Source organism: Mandrillus leucophaeus, unplaced genomic scaffold (assembly GCF_000951045.1).
Source record: "Mandrillus leucophaeus isolate KB7577 unplaced genomic scaffold, Mleu.le_1.0 Scaffold686, whole genome shotgun sequence".
NCBI classification, from domain to species: Eukaryota; Metazoa; Chordata; class Mammalia; order Primates; family Cercopithecidae; genus Mandrillus; species Mandrillus leucophaeus.
The window spans coordinates 918,935-940,138 of NW_012107430.1; the positions used below are offsets into that span (position 1 = coordinate 918,935).

At 37.3% G+C, this 21,204-nt stretch overlaps 2 protein-coding genes across 5 annotated transcripts in view; one reads left to right on the plus strand and one right to left on the minus strand.

Moving 5' to 3' along the window:
* Positions 1–2,809, minus strand: part of FGFR1OP2 (FGFR1 oncogene partner 2) — a 29,975-nt gene extending 27,166 nt beyond the window's left edge. For 2 of the 3 annotated variants that reach the window (XM_012002411.1, XM_012002409.1), the window contains exon 1: positions 2,473–2,809. The gene's annotated coding sequence lies outside the window, so the exon portion shown is untranslated. The remainder of the gene's footprint in view (positions 1–2,472) is intronic. The other variant, XM_012002410.1, reaches the window with a different exon arrangement.
* A 46-nt stretch (positions 2,810–2,855) lies between these two features.
* Positions 2,856–21,204, plus strand: part of ASUN (asunder spermatogenesis regulator) — a 33,546-nt gene continuing 15,197 nt past the window's right edge. Inside the window, exons 1-8 of one of the 2 annotated variants that reach the window (XM_012002407.1) lie at positions 2,856–3,378; positions 4,377–4,612; positions 6,561–6,635; positions 12,314–12,516; positions 12,945–13,025; positions 15,410–15,500; positions 16,803–16,931; positions 18,596–18,680. In XM_012002407.1, coding sequence (XP_011857797.1) covers positions 4,388–4,612; positions 6,561–6,635; positions 12,314–12,516; positions 12,945–13,025; positions 15,410–15,500; positions 16,803–16,931; positions 18,596–18,680 — 889 coding nt within the window. In that variant the 5' untranslated portion in view covers positions 2,856–3,378; positions 4,377–4,387. The remainder of the gene's footprint in view (positions 3,379–4,376; positions 4,613–6,560; positions 6,636–12,313; positions 12,517–12,944; positions 13,026–15,409; positions 15,501–16,802; positions 16,932–18,595; positions 18,681–21,204) is intronic. The other variant, XM_012002408.1, reaches the window with a different exon arrangement.

Genomic DNA, 21,204 nt, shown 5'->3' on the forward strand with positions numbered 1-21,204 from the left:
TAATACACTTACTTACATTATTTTCTCTAGGCAGGTCCAAATTACAGGTGAATCTTTTTTTTTTTTTTTAGCAAGTTAAAAAAATTATTTTTTTCTTTTCTGCATTAGTCACATTCTCGCCCACTTTACCACCCAAAGACTTTTGCAGTCAGACTCCTGGCAGAAGGCTCAGAACATTCTGCTGCTGATAAAAGAGAAACCACCACCCACCCAAGACAGCAATTGCCAGCTGTTTACTTTCAGATTTTGGTTAAGAAAAATTTAAGGAAATTCAAGTCATATTTTTCAAGCCAACCTCAGAAAATAAATGGGAATATATATGAAATGTAAGAGAAATTTTAAAGACTAAAAAAAATTCAAGTATTTTCTAGATAATTAATAAAAGCCTAGCAACCATTTTAATTAGGCGTCACATTAACTATAAGATCAATGAATGTTTACTGATTGGAAACTTTGTTTCCCTTATCGGCCAATCCACTACTCCTACCACTACATCTACACAGAAATACTGTGGCTACTGATACACCACAGATGTGTTTTTAAATGTCAACAATCTAGTTTAAATTTTTTCATGTTCAGGTATATGTCTCTAATATTATATGAACTGACCCATATGAAAATAAAAAAACTAAAAGGTATAGTCATGGTTTTCATATAAACTTATAATCTTAAGAATGCAAGAAAGAATGCATGTAAATTACATATAAAAACAAGCATTTACACAGACATATCGCTGTATCTGAAAGCAAAGAAAATTTTCACTGTTCTTGAAAACAGTGGAATGAATATATGTTTGTAACTGTATAAAGACACTTTCTGAAGAAAATTAATTTTTAAAGTTGGAAGAAAGATTTTGGAAGTAATGACACTAAAGGATTTTTTAAAATATTACACGTTCCCTTAGAATTATGGCTGAATATAAGTTTCATATACATATGTTTAAACACTTATGACAATTCAAGAAGGAACCTAATATAAACCAGCTATTTCTAACCTACAGGCGAAGGAGTCAGTGGAAGAGTTGCCTGAATGCACATACTCCAAGCACTGTCTGTAGTCAACGGAGATTTCTGCTCCGTTTCTCAAATATAAAGATACTACAAAAATAAAATACAAAATCATTTAAAAGCATAGTAGTTTTCTGTCATTATACGTAATTTCAATCAACAATTACTAAAAGTACAACTGCGTGTGTATTAGAAGTGCAGGGTTTCTCACATTCAAAACAGGTCAGGAGCCTTTAAGCCAATGTACAGAGTTCCTTTTGGCTCCAAAATTCTATGATTTTAAAGGATGAAGAACTCTTATGGTAAATTCTTTAGAACTATTCAATTTCAATAAATATACATATGTATATATAAATAATGCTTGCTACGTGTCAAATATTGGACTTTTTCTCAGAGATGAGTAAGACCTGATTCCAGACAGACCCAGGTTCAAATTGGCAGGAGAGACAGATACAGAAACAAATAATACAACCTAATAAATACTGCAGAAGAAATGTTTCAAATGCGTAGGGAGCACAGCGGTATCAATGGCACCTGGGGGAGTATGAGAAGACAATGATTTATGAATTGGGTTTTGATAGGCGGTAAAAGAGAGGAACAGTAAATATCCTAGACAGATGGTACCGCACGTACAAAAGTACAGAGCTGTCAAAGTGCATGGCATGTTTGGGGAAACAGCCAGTATAGTCTGGTATGGTCGGATATTAAAGCAAGACTAAAAGGTAAAATGGATTGGGGCAGACTGTAAAAGATCCTGAATGACGATGTGCTTAACAATTAGGATTTCATTCTGTCAGCAATACAGTTACTAAAAAGTTTAAGGAAAGGACAGAGATAAATATGTATTTTAGAATAACTCTATGGAAGGATTATAGCAGAGAAACCAGTGGAGGGCGGGGGGCGGGAGGGCAACCGCACTAATTCTGGCGAAAAAATAATAATAATAATACAATGCAGTGTGAGTGGAAATGAAGAACCAAGGATGATTCCTGGTTTTCCAGTTCGGATAGCAGGACAGATACTGGAACCGTTATCAGAGATGGGATACAGAAGAAAGGCAAGAAGTAAACCAGAAAAGAGTAATACCCCTTGGAGAGCAGTTTCAAGAAACAAGTTATCTCCATTAGACGCTGCAAACAGGTGACTGAAAGGGTCCCCCGTCCGGTGGTGAGCCCGCAGGTGGCCAAGGCAGGATGAAAGTAGATACGGAAGGTGTGTCCAAAGCGTTAGGGCCAAGGCTTTTCACTAAACTTTCCGCACCCCATCTCCATTATGAGGAGCTCGGAGCCGGAGGGGTGCGGAGAGGAACTCCGGTTCCCAGGAGCTGGGAACCTGGGAAGCGGCCAGGGCCGGGCGCCGGTGGTTCCAGAGGCGCAAGGCACCGGCCCAGGCGAAAGACTGCCCCAGCGAAGGACGCCTCCGAGTCGCCCACCCCTGCTCCCGTCCCTGGATTTAGTCCACTTACTCTGCTCTTAGTCCCTCGCAGCCGTCAGCTGTGGCGATGAGGACTCAAAGCCTCTACTAACCGGGACGTAGGCACTCAAAGGAAGAGACTCTGCGCCCCTAATTCGCCTCCTCAGCAAGCAGACGCAGAGCCGCACGGAGGCAGCGTAGGGGTGTCCGGGAAGACAGCGGCGTTCAACCCCATCACCGGGTGGGTAGACACCTCCGCCGACCGCCTCCGACCGGCTCACCCGGAGGACTCCAGCCTCGCGAGATTTCCTTCCTCGCGTTACGGTGGAGCAAAACCGACCACTCTCCGCTTTGCGCGAGAAGGCGGGGCGGGGCCCTTGTATGTCCCTCCCTATTCCTCCCCTCCCAGGCCTTTGCTCGGCCTCTCGCAAACTCTCGCGAGTTTTTCCAGGGCAAACCGGCCAGGGTGGAGAGACAGAGAAGGGGAGACCGGGTGGGTGGGCCGTACGCTCAGGGGCCCGTGGTTGGTACTTCGCTGTTGGGGAGGCTTTCAGGTCGCCCAGATCCTGCTTCCCAATGGGTGACTGGGAAAATTAGTGGGTGGAAAATCTCGAGGGGTGGAGGCTTTTTTTTTCTCTTTGGCCCCGCCCTCTTCCTGTTCGGCGACTGGGAAGCCTGGCCCTCCGAGGGGGAAGGGAGACTTGGCGGGGCTGTCGGAGATCGCTGTGCGCACGCGCGAGCCCGAGTGTGTGAGTGTGCACGCGCACGCGCGCTCTTGCTCTTAGGAAGCCTGGGAAGGACCGGTGTGCTAGGAGATGATCGGGGAAAGCATAGTCCCCTGTCTGTGGCACCAGACACTCCCGACTGTGCGCTGACTCTCCCCACCCAGCCAGCAGCCTTTTCCAGAGAGGCTGTGGTCCATAGCCTCTTCGTTTTCACTGCAGGACCAGGCACGAAAGTAAGCGAACCTCGATCCTGAGGTCTTCTTATCCACTCACCTTGTATTTTCCACCCCCCACCCTGCAGCAAAGTGGGTCTAGAAGGTTTCTCAGAGAGTTTTGCGTGAAGGGGAGATGCGTCTTGAAAGCAGGAGGTGAAAATAGCTGGATCGTAAGAAATCAGTTCGTTTTGATTAACACTTTGGCTCTGCTTGCCATGTGCTTTTCGAATGTGGATTGTCTATTCAGTATAAGATTTTGTTAGCGAAGCAGGGGAGTACCGTATGCTCTGTTTTAATAAGTAAAAGTTTTAAAAGTTTTAAATTTCCTCTTCCACACCAGTGTGATGGTAACAACTAAGTTTTTCTGCTCTACCTTGTAAATTACTGTGATGTTTCAAAAGCTAAGGGGAGAGTGTGAAGTTGGGGTCCTCATCCTAAGGCGAAGACCTGATGTGCGGTTATCTTAGGAGATGTTTATCTTTGTTTTGGCCTTTTCTTTTGCTGTCACTCCACTTTCCTGTTAATTCCGCACCCCTACCCCCCAGTCCCCCTTTTTCAGAAATCTTCAAACGTTTTTCTAGGAGGGAAGTCCAAAAATACTGGCTTGGAGTTTATATGTGACGAACGTCAATTAGCAAGGACCATAAAGGTGTATTTCAAGAGTATTTGTCACTTACTATGTTTCGTATATGTAAGGGAATCAAATACAATTAAATGTCAAAATGTTTCCCTCTGACAATTTTAAGTTCATTTTAAAAGCAAAACCAAAAATGTATGCACTAGTAATTTTGTCTGTGCCTGGTAGAGTAACAGCCTCATATGGTGTATTGATACCGTTGCTTTCTGGTCATGACCTCATTAAACTGTCCTTTGTTGGACAGATTTCTTTGAACATATTACTCATGTTCCCTATCAAGTCTTCTTGAGGAAAAGAATCTTCTTGAGAAAATAAGAAAAAGTTTAAGATACTAAATGTAATGTATAAATATTTGGCTAATATGTTTTTCCCTTTACAGGTCAAAACAAAATGAAGATTTTTTCTGAATCTCATAAAACAGTGTTTGTTGTGGATCACTGCCCTTATATGGCAGAATCATGCAGGCAGCATGTCGAGTTTGATATGCTCGTGAAGAATAGAACCCAAGGAATCATTCCTTTGGCCCCCATATCTAAATCATTGTGGACTTGCTCAGTAGAATCTTCCATGGAATATTGTAGAATAATGTATGATATATTTCCTTTCAAAAAGCTGGTGAGTGTGAAGTACAAACAAAATCATGATTTTGGGGATGTACTTAACTGCATAAATGAATTTTTTATATGAATTTGCTGTAGATTATGACTGTGTGTTTATTACTTAAAATGTGGTACATAACGCTGCCCTTTGGGATGAATATATAATGGATGTTTAATTGGGGCCAGTAATAATAACAGCTAACAATTATTGAGCACTTACATGTACCAGACATATTTCAAAGTGCTTCATGCTTATTAATTTCTTTAATTCTCATAACAGTCATCTTAGGTAGGAACTGTAGTTATTGAAGCAATGGTCAAAGTATGTAACAACCAGTATAGAACACAGACTGACCATTGAGAGCTGTTGTCAAACTGTGCTGGCATGTAGCAGCTGAGTGTCAGTCTTGTTTGTTGCTTCCCTGTTATAGATCCAGAAACTGAGGTAAAGAGAAGAAACTTGTCCTGAGTCACATAGTTACTTAGAGGCAGAGCCAGAATTTGAACCTAAGCTGGCTGGCTGCTTGCAAGTTTAGCAAATATATACTAAACCGCTGTATTGTTTGGCCATATTAGAAAGAAATACTTTTTTAAGAACGCTGAGTGGAAATGGTTTATCAATAAGAAGAGAAATGGATGATTGATAGAAATTACAGGTATTAAAGTTTAGTCTTAGAATTCAGTATCTTAAATGTCTTATTTTGGGGAAGTCATTTGGTTAGCCACAAGTGGAAGACTTGCTTTCTGTCTTACTTGAAGCAGCCTAGGCTGGTACCTAGCCAATTCTTAGACTGAGGAAGGTAGGGCAGTAGAGTAAAGGTGAACATAGTCTGATATTATACATTCAGATATATTCCAAATTAAAATATAAGCCCTTCTTAAAATTTGTGTGCATTCTGTGTACGATAAAAATATATAATGAGAAGGAATATAACTGATGTAGAGGACAGGCTTTGGTTCAGACCTTGGCATGGTTAGCTACCAGCCGTGTGACTTTGATCATATTTCTTAATCTCTCTAAGCCTCAGTTTCCTCCCGTGTCAATATAACACTTCCTTGATGTAAGCTTTAAAAGGGATACATCTAAGTGAAGTGGCTTGTAAAATATGTCCCTGTCAGATAAGCCTTGGAAGAGAAGACTAATTATCAGACTTCTTGGAGGAGGAAGGAAAATTAGTATTTCATCGATATATAAGGAAAAAGATCATAGATTAGATCGTGTTGTCCAGAGTAAAGAGAGAACTCTAACCCTCTACCCAAAAAGGAACATGGGTCAGAATCATCATTTGATAAGTTTTCGAAAATATTCCTTGTCATTATCTTACCTGATAGCAGGTAATTTTAAATTTTCAAATTTGCATTTTACTTTAAAACTTAGCGTAAAGTCCATATACATTATTTTGGCTTTCAGTGCCCTATATGATACAGCTCCTGCCTATTTCTCTGAGTTTGTCTCCTCTCCCACTGCCTGCTCTGACTTTCGCCCTTTCCAGTGTATGTGCTTAGATGCCTTTGCATTTGTTGTTTGCTGTACCCAGATTATCCCTGATTTACAGTGGCTGGTTTTGGATTGCCTTCAGTTGCCACTGCTATGGAGAGTCCTTCTCTGATCACCCAATCTAAAGTAGCTAATTAACTTATTTTTCATAGCGTTTATCACTCTCTGAAATTATCTTGTTCATTTATTTGTTTGTAATCTTCCTGCAATGCCCTTTGTCCCGGTAGACTCCCCTCCCCTAACTTTCCCCACATTGTGAGTAACAGAACTTTTTTATTCATCACTCTATTCCCATATACTCAGTGCCAGCAATAACACCTGGCATGTACTACACATTCTGTGACTATAAAATGAGTGAATGAATGAATCAGTGAAACAGTGTTAGAAATTGCATGTTACTTGAAAATATGTTGGTAATTGAGTGAAATTGGAGTTGAATACTAATTGTTTCTTTGGAATCTATTAGGTGAATTTTATTGTGAGTGATTCTGGAGCACATGTTTTAAATTCTTGGACTCAAGAAGACCAAAATTTACAGGAGGTATGGTTAGATTTTGAGATGTGGCCATTTGTAAAAATTATCTAAATGTAGTAATACTTTTTTAAAAAATGACCAATTTTTTAAATCACTCTAGGATTTGCATATAGTGTTAAAATGCCAAGTTATATGAAGAGAAAACAGCTATCTCCATTCTAGTCATTCCCTACCCCGAGCACCCCCAAGCAAACTTCCATGTTTTAGCGGTTGTCGTATTTACTTGCAGATTTCTAAATAACGTGTTTTTATTCCTTATTGAGTTTTCTGTTTATTTATCTACTTATTTATTTATTTATTTATTTATTTATTTTGAGACGGAGTCTTGCTGTCACCCAGACTGGGGTGCATCGCACCATCTCAGCTCGCTGCAACCTCTGTCTCACAGGTTCAATAGATTCTCCTACCTAAGCCTCCCGAGGAGCTGAGACTACAGGCATGTGCCACCACGCCCGGCTAATTTTTGTAGTTTTTAGTAGAAATAGGGTTTAGCCATGTTGGCCAGGCTGGTCTTGAACTCCTGACCTTCATGTGTCCAATGCCTGCCCCCTTCCCTTGTGTTCTCAATATTAATATGTCAGATTTCAAAGTTTCATGTTTGCATTATAACATCTACATAAAGTATTATTCACTGTTAAGCCAAGTAATATATATGGTTAGTTCCTTATATAGCTTTTTGTTTATTCCTAGAATTATTTAGTATCTCCTTTTTGTCCCCTTCATGTGTTTTCTTTTCACAATATCCATTGCTGCTTTTTCTCATGCTTCTACAAAACCGCCCAGTATTGTGATCATAAATGTGTTAGATAATTCAGCTGTTTGGTTTTGTCCCCTGAGGAACTTCTTGGAGCACAGTCTTCTGCTCCAGTTTGAACTGGCTGCTTTCTAGGCCCACTGCACTGCTATCATCCTTCTCTCCCTATTTTTCAGATCCCATGTTTTTCCTCTCATTTTCTTTGTGTAATCTTTTGTTTTGGTGGAACGTAACCTCTGGGATGCCTGTAGTTTACCTTGCCCTTTGCTGATACTTTGGGTGTAGAAAATCCGTGTTGGAAATAACTTTTTCCTCAAAATTTTGAGGGCATTATATACTCCACAAAATTATATGTTTTATAGCCTCCAATGCTGAGAAACCTAACACCATTTTTCTTTATAATTTCCCTGTGAAAGCTGTTAGAATCTCAGTGATGTGCCTTGGTGTTGATCTGTTCTCATCCATAGTGCTAGGCTTCGTATTTTCTAGTACAGGGAAATTTCCCTGCATTGTTCTTTGATAATGTTCTTGTCTCTGTGTTCTGTGTCTTTCTGGAATATCCATTCTTGGGATGTTAGACCTCCTGCATTAAATTCCTTACTCTTTTTCTCACTGATCATCTCATTGTCAGTCATTCTGCTTTTTTGAAGCTTTTAACCCTTGTATAGAACTCTTTATTTGGTTGTACTTTTAATTTCCAAGAACTTTGACTTACACTCTAATTATGTCTATTTTTGGCATACCCTTTTCTTGTTTTATGGGTGTAATTTTACCTGCAGGTATTAACATTAGTTTATTTGAGGTTTTCTTTTGTTCCTTCTGTGTTCTCAAGTTCTTTTCATGTTGAGGCTTTTCTTAAATGCCTGCTGATACTTAGGTAGGCAGTCTTATTTAAAAGCAAGGCACTAAATGGCAGATTAGAAAATCTACACGTTGTGGAGTAGGTATTGCTGACTATACTTCATTGTAGTTTAAGCCAATGGTTTGCACTAGGGAACCTCCAAACATTGGAGTTGACAGATGGTCTCTCTGGGACTGTTCTTCTACTCTTTTATCTGTATGACAACTTGGTTGTCAGCTCTCTGGGAGACAGGGGAGAGGGTAAGTTATACCATTTCCCCTGTAGCATTAGCCATATTCAGATGCACAGTAAGTCTCACATAGATAGCGGCTACTGTATTGGACAGCACAGATAGAGAATATTTCCATCATCACAGTAAGTTCTATTGTGCAGTAGTGATTTAGTATCTTACCTTTACTCTCTCATGTGCTTTTAGTATCCACGTTTGATACCTTTCAGTTTCAGTTTTTCCAAGGAGTGTGATTCTGTATCTTGTCGGGTAGGGGAGAGGTAGTCACTTACACAGGTAGGGTGTAAGTAAGATCTGGGAGTCAAGTTGTTCTTTAAACTGACTTCAAGCTATATGACATTTTTAGTATCTTGCCTTACCCCGCTGTGTTTGGTAATTGGTGCCTCCAGTTCTTGAACTTCTCCTGGATTCTGCAGGGTATATTATTTTGCCTTTTACCTTCCACGGGCACTTAGATTTCTGCATATTCAGTCCTATGAAGTTCATCACTGCTTCTTCATCCATTTTTTACATTCTTGTTGATGTCTATCTTGTTTGTTCTTGTCTCTTCCACTCACTTCATGCTTGTGGGTTTATGCTTTCTTTTTTGGTTTCTGTGTTGTTTTTGTTTGTTTGTTTTGAGACTGAGTTTCGCTCTTGTTGCCCAGGCTGGAGTGCAGTGGCGCGATCTAGGCTCACTGCAACCTCTGCCTCCTGGGTTCGAACAATTCTCCTGCCTCAGCCTCTTGAGTAGCTGGAATTACAGGCACCTGCCACCACGCCTGGCTAATTTTTGTATTTTTAGTAGAGATGAGGTTTCATCATGTTGGCCAGGCTGGTCTTGAACTCCTGACCTCAGGTGATCCACCCGCCTTGGCCTCCCAAAGTGCTAGGATTATAGGTGTGAGCCACCACGACCAGCCCTGGTTTATGTTTTTTAAAAAGTAAAATCTTTTACTTCGATTTTAGTGGAGGAAGCAGAAACCAACTCATGCTCAACCAGTTAGGTTTATGTTTTAACATTGTCTAAAGATACTGAGTTACTAGTAGCTTATGTTCTTTGCTGTTACTTAGTTGGATAGAAGTCTTCAGTCTATGAGGTCCTTCACAATGAATATGAACAACATGAGAAGGCTTTAGTGAAATAATTGAATACATTATTTGAATTATTTAATGTCAAAATTTTTTTGTGAATGGGTGCTATACAGTGGTAACAATCCCATCTGAGGTGTTTTTTTTTTTTATTACTATTTTTTGTTTTCCTTTTCTTTTCCTTTTTGTTTTTTTGAGACGGAGTCTCACTCGGTTGCCCAGGCTGGAGTGCAGTGGTGCAATCTCGGCTTACTGCAACATCCGCCTCCCTGGTTCAAGCGATTCTCCTGCCTCAGTCTCCCAAGTAGCTGGGACTACAGGTGTGTGCCACCACACCTGGCTAATTTTTTGTGTTTTTAGTAGAGATGGGGTTTCATCGTGTTAGCCAGGATGGTCTCGATCTCCTGGCCTCAAGTGATCTGCCCGCCTCGGCCTCCCAAAGTGCTGGGATTACAGGTATGAGCCACCACGCCCGGCCTCTTTTTCTTTTTTTTAATTTAATGTAATTTTATTTTTCTCCGAGGTTAGTTTTAAATAGAACACTTTTAAAGAAAATGTGTTTTATCATACTGTTTGGTCTTAAAATATGGTTAGTATAATACATGTAAACATAGCTAATTTTTCATTCTTTTGAGGAAATTCACTCAGTAGGCTTTGATTGGCTTGGCTTTGCACTAATATCATTACAGAATGTTCTTAATATACTGTTACCTGAAAAAACAATTTTAAGAATTCCATACATTTCTACTGTACTGTCTTTTTTAAATACTGTGAAAGAAATGTTTTACCTTTTTCAAGAGGTACTGTGAAAGAAGTGTGAAGGCTTTCTAGCAGTATATGAATAAAAATAAGTACAAATCTACGCAGATTTGTACCTACTGTACCTCTGCAGTTCAGTAAAAGTGTGCTTTTGATGGACAGGTATGCTGGTCATAAAGGAATTATTACTTTTTTCTGCTTTCCCAAGGTGAAGATACATGATATCCCATTCATTGCTTTTAAATTTTGAATGGAAGGGGAGACTCCACTTGTGAAAGCAACTGTATAGCAAATCACTGGTGTTCAAGAATATGTAAAAGAATTTACATTTTGTATAAATTATGTATAATCTTCTCTATATTTAATGTTTAGCTTTAGTTATCCATTTCACACCTTTCCCTATGTTAACCTTTCTATGTCTCTGTATCTATCCTGTGCCAGTACCACACTATCTTGATTACCATTGTTTTGTAGTAAGTTTTAAAATAGGAAGTGTGACTCTTCTTACCTTGTTCTTTTTGAAGATTGTTTTGGCCAGTCTGGGTCCCTTGCAATTCCATATGAATTTTAGAATCACCTTATCAATTACTACAAAGAAGTTGGGGATTATGTTGACACTGTAGGTCAGTTTGGATAATATGGCCATCTTAACAATATTAACTCTTCCAATCCATGAGCATGGTATGTGTTTTCATTTTTTAGATTTTTAATTTCTTTCAACAATGTTTTGTTGTTTTCAGAGTGTAAGTTTTATAGTTCTTGTTAAATTTATTTCTAAGTATTTTATTTTTGATGCTGTTTTAAGTGGGATTTAAAAGAAAATTAGTCTTCAGATTGTTTATTATAAGTATATAGAAATACAATTGATTTTTGTGTCTTAATCTTGTATACTACAGGTTTGCCAAACTTGTATATTAGTTGTAATAGTTTTTTAGTGGATATCTTGGGATTTTGTAAATTCAGCATAATGTTCTCTACAACATAGAAATAGGTTTACCTCTTTCTTTTCGATCTGGATTCTGTTCATCCTCTCTCTCTCTCTCTCCCCCTTCCTTCCTTCCTCTTCCCTCTCCTTCCTTCCCTTTTTCTTTTCTTCCTTCCTTTCTCTCTTTCTTCCTTCCTTTCTTCCCTTTCTTTCTCTCTCTCTCCTTCCTTCCTTCCTTTCTTCCTTCCTTTCTGTCTTTCTCTCTCTCTTATCTCTCTTCATCAATTAGGCCATAGTTCAGAGGCTGAACTCCCGAACTCAGGCAATCCTTCTGCCTTAGCTTTCTAAGTAGCTAGGACTATGGGTGTACGCTACCACACCTAGCTGATTTTTTAGTTTTGTTTTGTTTTGTTTTTTTCTTTTCTTTTCTTTTTGTAGAAACGGTGTCTTGCTTTGTTGCCTAGCCTGGTCTTGAACTCTTGGCCTCAAGCAATTGTCCTGCCTTGGCTTCCCAAAGTACTGGGATTACAGGCATGAGCCACTGAGCTTGGCATGGATTTCTTTTATTTCTTTTTCTTTCCTATCGCCCTGGCTAGAGCTTCCAGTACAGCGTTGAATAGAAGTGATGAGAATAAACTTCTTTGTTACTGATGTGTAGGGAGAATTCATCCAATCTTTCACCGTTAAGTATGATGTTAGCAGTGGGTTTTTCATAGGTGTCCTTTGTCTTCTTGAGGAAGTTCCCTTCTGTTCCTAATTTTTTTAATTATGAAAAGGTCTTGGATCTTGTCAAGTGCTGTTTCTGTGTTTATTGAGATGATCGTGTGAGTTTTATTTTATTGATGTATGATGTATTGTAATAATTGATATTTGTATATTAAATAAACTTTGCATTCCTAGAATAAATCCCACTTGTTCATGGTGTATAATTCTTCTTTGTGTGTTACTGGATTTCGTACTATTTTTTTAAGAATGATCGTGTCCATATATATAAGATACATTGGTGTGTAGTTTTCTTTCTTGTGATATTTTTATCTGAATTGCACATACTCTTGTCAACATAATTGTTTTCCCTTTTACTTAGCTAATGGCGGCATTAGCTGCTGTTGGGCCTCCTAATCCTCGGGCAGATCCAGAGTGCTGCAGTATTCTGCATGGTCTTGTTGCAGCAGTGGAAACTCTCTGCAAAATTACCGAATACCAACATGAGGCTCGTACTCTACTCATGGAGAATGCAGAACGTGTTGGAAATAGAGGACGAATAATCTGCATTACTAATGCAAAAAGGTGAGGTGTTGATTATAGCAATTCTTCCACTGTGGGAATTTTTAAATCCTATTGTAGTTTTTCAAAAAACTAGAGACAGCATGTTCACATGTTTACATTTAAGCATATTACAAGTAGCCTTTCTGATTTTTTTCCTTTTTTTTTTTTTGTTTTGCCTTTTAATATTGAGGCTGTGTTCCATTCTAAAATAAAGACTTATCTCATTGAAAACTGTTTAGATTGCCATCGTGTAGATAAATTTAACATTTTTCCTCAATGGATTTTCAGCTAGTTGTTTAGTGGTATGACTGAGCACACTAAAGATAGTCCTTATTGAAGTAACTTTAATATCTATAACACGGTAATAGAAGAATATAACACAGCAGACGAGTGTTTTGAACTTTTACTGTTTATTCCTTTAAATTTGCTACATCTTTTTTATGCCATAGTGATAGTCATGTGCGAATGCTTGAAGATTGTGTCCAGGAAACGATTCATGAACATAACAAGCTTGCTGCAAATTCAGATCAGTGAGTATAATTCATAATTCATAAATGAAATAAATATATTCACATTGATAGATATATGTTATAATTATTTCCAATAACTTAAAAGTGACTGGTAGCATTTCCCTGAATTCTCTACTGACTCAACAAATTAGTCAAAAAACGTATGTTTGATCAGAAACTTTTTTTTTCATTTTCCCTTTCACTTTAATATTTTACTTTTCTCCCACAAGAAAGGTGATCAAAAGGATAAAATAATACATAAATTTATAATGTGTATTTGTTTTGATGGTTTAGTCTCATAGTTGTGTTTCAAATTTGTAAAATGTGCTGGGTGTAGTGGCTTATGCCTGTTGTTCCAGCTCTTTGAGGGGCTGAAGCAGGTAGATAACCTGAGCTCGGGAGTTGAAGACCAGCCTAGGCAACATGGCAAAATCCTGTCTCTACACTACGAAAAATACAAAAATTAGCCAGGCCTGGTGGCATGTGCCTGTAGTCCCAGCTACTCAGGCCCCTGAGGCAGGAGAATTGCTTGAGCCTGGGAGGCGGAGGTTGCATTGAATCGAGACTGTGCCACTACACTCCAGCCTGGGCAGCTATACTCCAGAGCAAGACCATGTCTCAAAAAAAAATAAATAACATTTTCATTTTAATTTTTTAAAAATTGTAAAATACGCAAGTTGTTAGTGGCATTATTCAGTATGTACCACATCTAAACGTAACAAGTAGTTCATTGTGTGATTTTTCAAAAAACTTTTTCTGTTTCTGAAAAGGAAAACAGTTTTTTTTTTCCTCTATACTCACTCTAGTACTTTTGATCAAATGTGTGGGTTTTTCTTCCACACCAATTAATTCTCCAACTCTGTAGATACCAACTGTGTGTCCTACAATTCAATTGTGACACTCCTTGGAGTTAATACAGACCCCACAGATTAGTTATTGCAGACTCAGTTCCACAAGACTGTACCCCACTTAGACACAAATCTCAACTAGTGGTTCCCCACACTTTCGTCTGACTTGGCTACAAATTAGGTGTTTCCACAATCCCCTCCTCATGTTCAATACTTTGTTCTGATGGGCTCATAGAACTCAGGGAAACATTTCAGTTTTCTGATTTATTATAAAGGATACAGATGAACAGCCACATGAAGAGGGTGAGGTTGGAAGGATCCCAAGTGCATCAGGTTCTGTCCCTGTGGAGTTGGGGTGTACCACCCTCCCAGCACATGGATGTGTTTACTAACCTAGAAGCTCTCTGAGCCCCATACGTAGGGATTTTTATGGAGGCTTCGTTTGGGTGTGATTGATTATTAACTCACTATCTAGCTTCTCTGCCCTCTCTGGAGGATAGCAGAGTGGGGCTGAATGCTGCTGAGCTTCTAATCATTGCTTGTTCTTTCTGGTGTCCAGACCCCATTGGGGAGCTGTCCAGGATCCCACTAAAGTTGCTTCAGTAGAAGAAAAGATGTTCCTGTCACCCAGGAAATTCCAAGGAACTTAAGAGCTATGTGTCAAGAACTGGGGTCAGAAACCAAATGCTAGAGCAAAAGATGCTCCTAGCGCCCCTGTCATTTAGGAAGTTACAAGGATTTCAGGAGCTCTGTGCTAGGAAGCATGAGCAGAGACCAATATGTATATTTGTGATTGTGTCACAGCTAGTAAAGACATGTTTGGATATTGCAATGTGGACTTTTTTAGAGTGATTATTAATTTTCTTAGGTGCAGTCATAGTATTGTTATGAGTAGGATTGTTCTCACTAGGAGAAGCATGCTGAAGTGTTTAGGACTGCACGTCAAGCCCTCTGCAACTTACTCTCAAATAGTTTAATTAAAAAGTGTGTATCTACTTAGTTATAGTATATAGAGAAAGCAAATATAGCTAACAGTGACTCTAGGTGAAGGACATATGGTTGTTCATTTAATAGTACTTTTCTTTCAACTTTCCTGTAGGTCTGGAAATTTCAAAATAAAAAGTTGGGGGAAATTTTTAGCATTACCAATCCTATATTCTTGGAAATAACTAATTATAGCTAATGGTTAGTATTGCCTGATTTTATCCTTAAGAAACATTAGTATAAGGGAAATTAATACAATATTTATTCATTTTCACTGTTGCAGTTGTCTATTGAAAATTGTACTTAATTATAAGAGTTTTATCTTTATTTTATCCTTCAAACACAGCAAATTATTATTTTTTGCATTTAAATTAAATTTGTATACTCATTAAGTGTTCATACTGGTATAGCAATTGCATATACTGCCTATCTAATATTTAGCTTTTGGGTTAAGAGTAATATCTGATTGTAGCAATATGCTGTTTTAATACGTTAAGGTTTTAATAGTTCACCTGCCTGAATTCATTACATACTATGTATTCTTATATTTTAAGTCAAAAATTTCTCTTTAAGTCTCATGCAGATTCAAAAATGTGAGTTGGTCTTGATCCATACCTACCCAGTTGGTGAAGACAGCCTTGTATCTGATCGTTCTAAAAAAGAGGTGAGTGTTGAAATAATGAAAGAAAAGACCATTGTGGTTAATAATAATAAATACTGAGAAGGGTTATTATTAAAATGATCCATTACCAATATTTTCTGCCAAGAAAATATTTTGAGTTTTCAAAGTAAACCTCTATGGCAAGACATCTAGGGTGGTTCTTTATGGTCTAATTGTAGATTTTAAAGTGTTTTCTATTCTGCCTGCCTCTTGATGTTTATCAAAAAGTATTACAAACCATACATAGTTTGTATTGCTCCTAAAATTTTAATTACTTTAGTGATTATTTTTATTCTATAAAAATATTTTTCCTTATTAGAGAAGCAATACACTCTTTAACAAAAATATATTCCAATAAAAAATTAATTTTACACATTCAGAGGAAAAAATCTTATTTTCCAACGTTAGTTTTACCTTTTAAATAAGTTTGAACAATTTTAAAGGAAAAGATGATCCTGTTGATTGTTAAATGGATCCACATCATAATATTCTCTATCAGTAATTTATGTTTAGAAATGTAGATATATTCTATATATCTGATTTTTCATTTTGCATTATTTAATATAAACATCACAAGTATTACCTTAGTCCATGAATTTTTGTACTTAAGTGGTATTTTTAGTCATTATTGCTATCATTGTGTTTTTAAGTGGTTTCCAGTTAAAAACTGGAAACTGGTTTTAAGTGGTTTCCAGTGTAAGCCTCTTTTTTATTAACTTTTTTCTGCCTCTTTTGATAATGTGGCAATGTTAGTTTTATTTTATGATAATGAAAATTTATTTGTAATTAATATTTTGCCCTGGAATGAGAAAGATTTTGTGTTATCTTGTTGTACACTACTTCTAGCTGCCTTATTTATTGATGACAGAAAGAAATTTTTGTAGTGATTTCTACATTCTTTCTTTTAGTTTTATCTGCAGTGTTTTGTCCTCTCAACAAAATAAATTACTTTTTCTACAGTATCCTTCAAATCCATTTTGCATATAGATAAAAAGTAATAATTATAAAGAAATCTATTTAAATATTTCACTGTAAATTTCAGGAGGACAGGGATCATGTCTATTCACTGCTGTGTTCAATATATTCACAATTTCTGATATCTAGCAAACTGATTAATACATACGTGGTGAGTGAATGAGTGCATGAAAATATATCGCTAAAATAGTTGTCATGGTTAATTTATGGACCTTTTTTTCCAACTTCTAAAAAGTTAAAAATATTTAATTTTAATGGATTTATAGTAAAATAGCAGGTTACAATGAATTAATATTTTGTGGATAATTTTTCTTGCATATTTTTCTGTAGTTGTCCCCAGTTTTAACCAGTGAAGTTCATAGTGTTCGTGCAGGACGGCATCTTGCTACCAAACTGAATATTTTAGTACAGCAACATTTTGACTTGGCTTCAACTACTATTACAAATATTCCAATGAAGGTAGGCAGTTCTTTTTCCTGCTGTTTTGAAAGCACTGCTTTGCTTTTTAAGTATTTGTTTGAGGCCAGGAGCGGTAGCTCATGCCTGTAATTCCAGCACTTTGGGAGGCTGAGATGGGAGGATTACTTGAGGCCAGGAGTTTGAGACTAGTCTAGTCGACATAGTAAGATCCCATCTCAATATAAAAAAATAAAAATAAAAAATTGTTGGACATGTATTATTTATTTTAATTGAACCTTTACCTTTTCTCCCCATATCATATTTTCTGTTTTGCTAGCCCACATTCAATGTCTTTGACCAGGTCAGTAAATACTGAAAAGCAACCGGAAAGGATCACAGAATAAAATGCTATATTTTTGTTTTCTAAAAGAACATGTTATGTGAGCTCTCTTAAAAAAAAAAAAACAAAAAAAAAAAGCTCTCATTGTTTTCATCAAAATACAATTTCTATTTTAAATTATTATTCTGTGATTCTTTCCCTGACAGCTGTGTTATTAGATTTTGCTTACTTTGTGTATTCTAGTGGATCTTTTATTCTCTATATTTTTGATGTTGCCCACTCGGTATAAAGGTGTCTATAGCTAATAGGTCTAACTAGGGGAAAATAGCTCATAGTTTTAAATTAGTTTATTACTCTCTAACTGAAAGACTGTAGATGTGAGCCCTGTGATTTTACTGGTGGATTTTTTTAAGGAACGTATTGCTACCTGTTGCTTTTCATCATATCAACGCTATCATTAAGTTGTTCTAGGGCTCGCACAGTGGCTGGCCTGTAGTAAGCTTCAAATGAGTTTTTACTGAGTGAAATTGAATTTAACTGTATTGATTATGTTTACAAATATAAAGTAGCCACTATATCTAAAAATTCAAATTTTTCTACATTCCAGTTTCTATTTTCTGCCACTATATTATGAATAATAAATAGCATGAGAAATGTAATCTTTTCATTATTTCTTAATGCCATTGGCTGGTTTTTCACTACAAGTTTTAGGCTTACCCTGTAGAACCTTTTGGATGCAGAAGTAAATAACATAATAGGTACACTTTAATATATATAATGTCACATGTTATAAGAAAAATACTCTGATAGCTTGCCTGTTAATTTTGATCATATTTGTGTGCTACTGGTGTGACTCTTCAATCTTTGTGTTTTTTGGTAAATAGATAATGTTGAAATTCCTATTTCCTATTACTGAAAACAAGTTACTAAACTTGTTTGTTAGTTTGTATTTTATATAATTGATATTTGCTAATTCACTGTAGGTATTTAAAGATGCTATTTCCTCTTTTTAACAATGATTTCACTTTAAATTTATGTAAATTATTTCAATTACATTATATTTGCATATTAAAAATATTGGCAAGACAATGCATTTGGAGTAAAAAAAATTCAAAATTTCTGAATTAGTCATCTTTGTTAATTCTGACATAATGTAAAAAAATCATTAAATACTATATTACCTGTATATGGCCAGTTGTTTTTTAATGGAGTTTATGTTGCATGGAAAACTTGCATCTTTAAATAGATTATCCCATTGTTTTAGCTAATTATTATTGAATGTATTTGACCTCATTTTAAACAAAAAGCAAAATGAATAATTAATGATTTTATTATTTTGAAAGCAAAACCATGTTTTTTTAAATGTTTGAAATTTTGCTTCAAGGAAGAACAGCATGCTAACACATCTGCCAATTATGATGTGGAGCTACTTCATCACAAAGATGCACATGTAGATTTCCTGAAAAGTGGTAAGAGACATTTGAAAGTATTATTTTGTATGATCTAACATATGAAAGCATATTACAGTAGCCCCCATATCCTCAGGGAAGACATTCCAAGAACCCCAGTGGATGCCTGAAACCTCAGATGGTCTCGAACCCTATACTGTATATACTGTTTTCTCCTATACATGCATACCTATGATAAAGTGTAATTTATAAATTAGGCAAAGCAGGAGGAGATCAAGAACAATAAGAATAAAATAGGACAATTTTAGCAATATATTATAATAGTTATATGAATATAGTCTCTTGGTCTCTCTCCCTCTTTCTCAAAATATCTTATTGTACTGTACTCATCCTTCTTGGGATGATGTGAGATGATAAAATACCTACATGATGAGATAAACTGAGATGAATGATATAGGTACTGTGACATAGCGTTAGGCTACTATGGACCTTGAACACAAGCACCATGATACCTCGACCATGGATCTGATCACCAAGAAGGCTACTAATGGGCTCGTAGCGTTTATAGCATGAATATGCTGGAAAAGGAATGATTCACGTTCCAGGCAGGACAGAGTGGCCTAGTGTGAGACGTCATCATGCTACTCAGAATAGCATGCAGTGTAAAACTTATGAATTGTTTATTTCTGGACTTTTGTATTTAATATTTTTGGGCTGCAGGCTGGGCGTGGTGGCTCACACCTGTAATCCTACCACTTTGGGAGGCCAAGGTGGGCAGATCACTTGAGGTCAGGAGTTCGAGACCAGCTTGGCCAACATGGCAAAGGCCCATGTCTACTAAAACTTAAAAAATTAGCTGGGTGTGGTGGCGCATACCTGTAGTCCCAGTTACTTGTGAGGCTGAGGCAGGAGACTCTCTTGAACCTGGGAGGTGGAGGTTGCAGTGAGCCGAGATCATGCCACTGCACCCCAGCCTAGGCAACAGGGTGAGACTCCATCTCAAAAAATACATGTATATCTTGGGACTGCAGTTGACCACAGGTAATGAAACCATGGAAAGCGACACAGCAAAGTTGGGGGACTACTGTAACAGCTTTGAGAAGTTCTTCAGTACAAGCCAGACTGACTATAGTTCATCCCTGTGCAAACTTATCTGTCAGTATCACCTATTAATGGCCATGGAACTAGTGTCCTGTGGAATTTACTTCAGAAAAGACTGGGCTAATACAACAAATACTGAGAAAGATAGTCATGGCTTTCTCAAACTCATTACAGTTTCATTTGCAGGCAGACAACCTTGAGGAAGGGAAAAGAATAGGAGCAAACTCGAAAGAGTGATAGACTTTCAACTTGGCCTAGAAATAAATTTGGAAATTTAAATTAGTTTTTTTTCTTCTAAAAATTATTTCAGTCCATAGATCTCATCTCCCAAACTGATTTCTGCAACTGTATTGGCTTGGTTTAGGGGAGAAGACTCTGGAGTTAGGAAATAAGTTTTAGCTAAAGCTTTGCCACCAACTGGCAAGTCCCATATGTTTCTAGATGTATGTTTTCGTGCTTATGAATTAAAGATGCTGGATTAGATGAGCTGTAGTATTCCATTCAATTCTAAAATACAATGAAAATTGTAAGACTTTGAAGGTCATTTTAAAAGCCTTTAAGCTTTGACATTTCGTTAAATTCTTTAGAATGTTTTCTAGTAAATTGATGCTGCCAGAGAAACGGTTGACTTTGATTATGTTGTATGCATCTTCTGAAGCATAATCATGAGCCAGTCCTGACATTTGTTACATATCTGAGGAATCTTGGAATAAACCTAATGAGTTGCTAACATGAAAGAAACTATTATGATACAGGGATATATAAACATTTAACAAAGGAATATAGAGAACTTGTTTTTGAAAATATATTACATGGAAATTGCTATGAACCTGTGATGTTATATCAATTTTTAAAATGTTATTTTAAAAACTTACAAAAATGGACCAGGCATGGTGGCTCATGCCTGTAATCCCAGCACTTTGGGAGGCTGAGGCAGGAGGATCACGAGGTCAAGAGATCATCGTGGTCAACATGGTGAAACCCTGTCTCTACTAGAAAATACAGAAAAGTAGCTGGGCATGGTGGCGCGCACCTGGGAGCTCGGGAGGCTGAGGCAGGGGAATCGCTTGAACCCGGGAGGCAGAGGTTGCAGTGAGCTGAGATTGCACCACTGCACTCCAGGCACTCCAGCCTGGCGACAGAGCGAGACTCTGTCTCCAAAAAAAAAAAAAAAAACTTAAAAAAATGTCAAAAATATCCTTTGTAACACAAAATAGTTCTTTGAAATAGTTATTGACTTGGCCTGTAGTTATATGCATTACATGTGGACACTGTGTCAAATTTATTTTAACAATAGGAACAGAGCACTGTGGGAGCACACAGGAGGCTGCCTGTGGTGCCAGTAAGAGTTAGGCAAGTTTTACTGAGGTGGTAACAGTGTAGCTGGGTCTTGGTGAGTAGGCTTATACTTTAGCCCAGATACCTTCCCTAAGTTCCAGATCTTTTTTTTTTTATTTTTTTTTATTTTTTTTTTTTTTGAGAT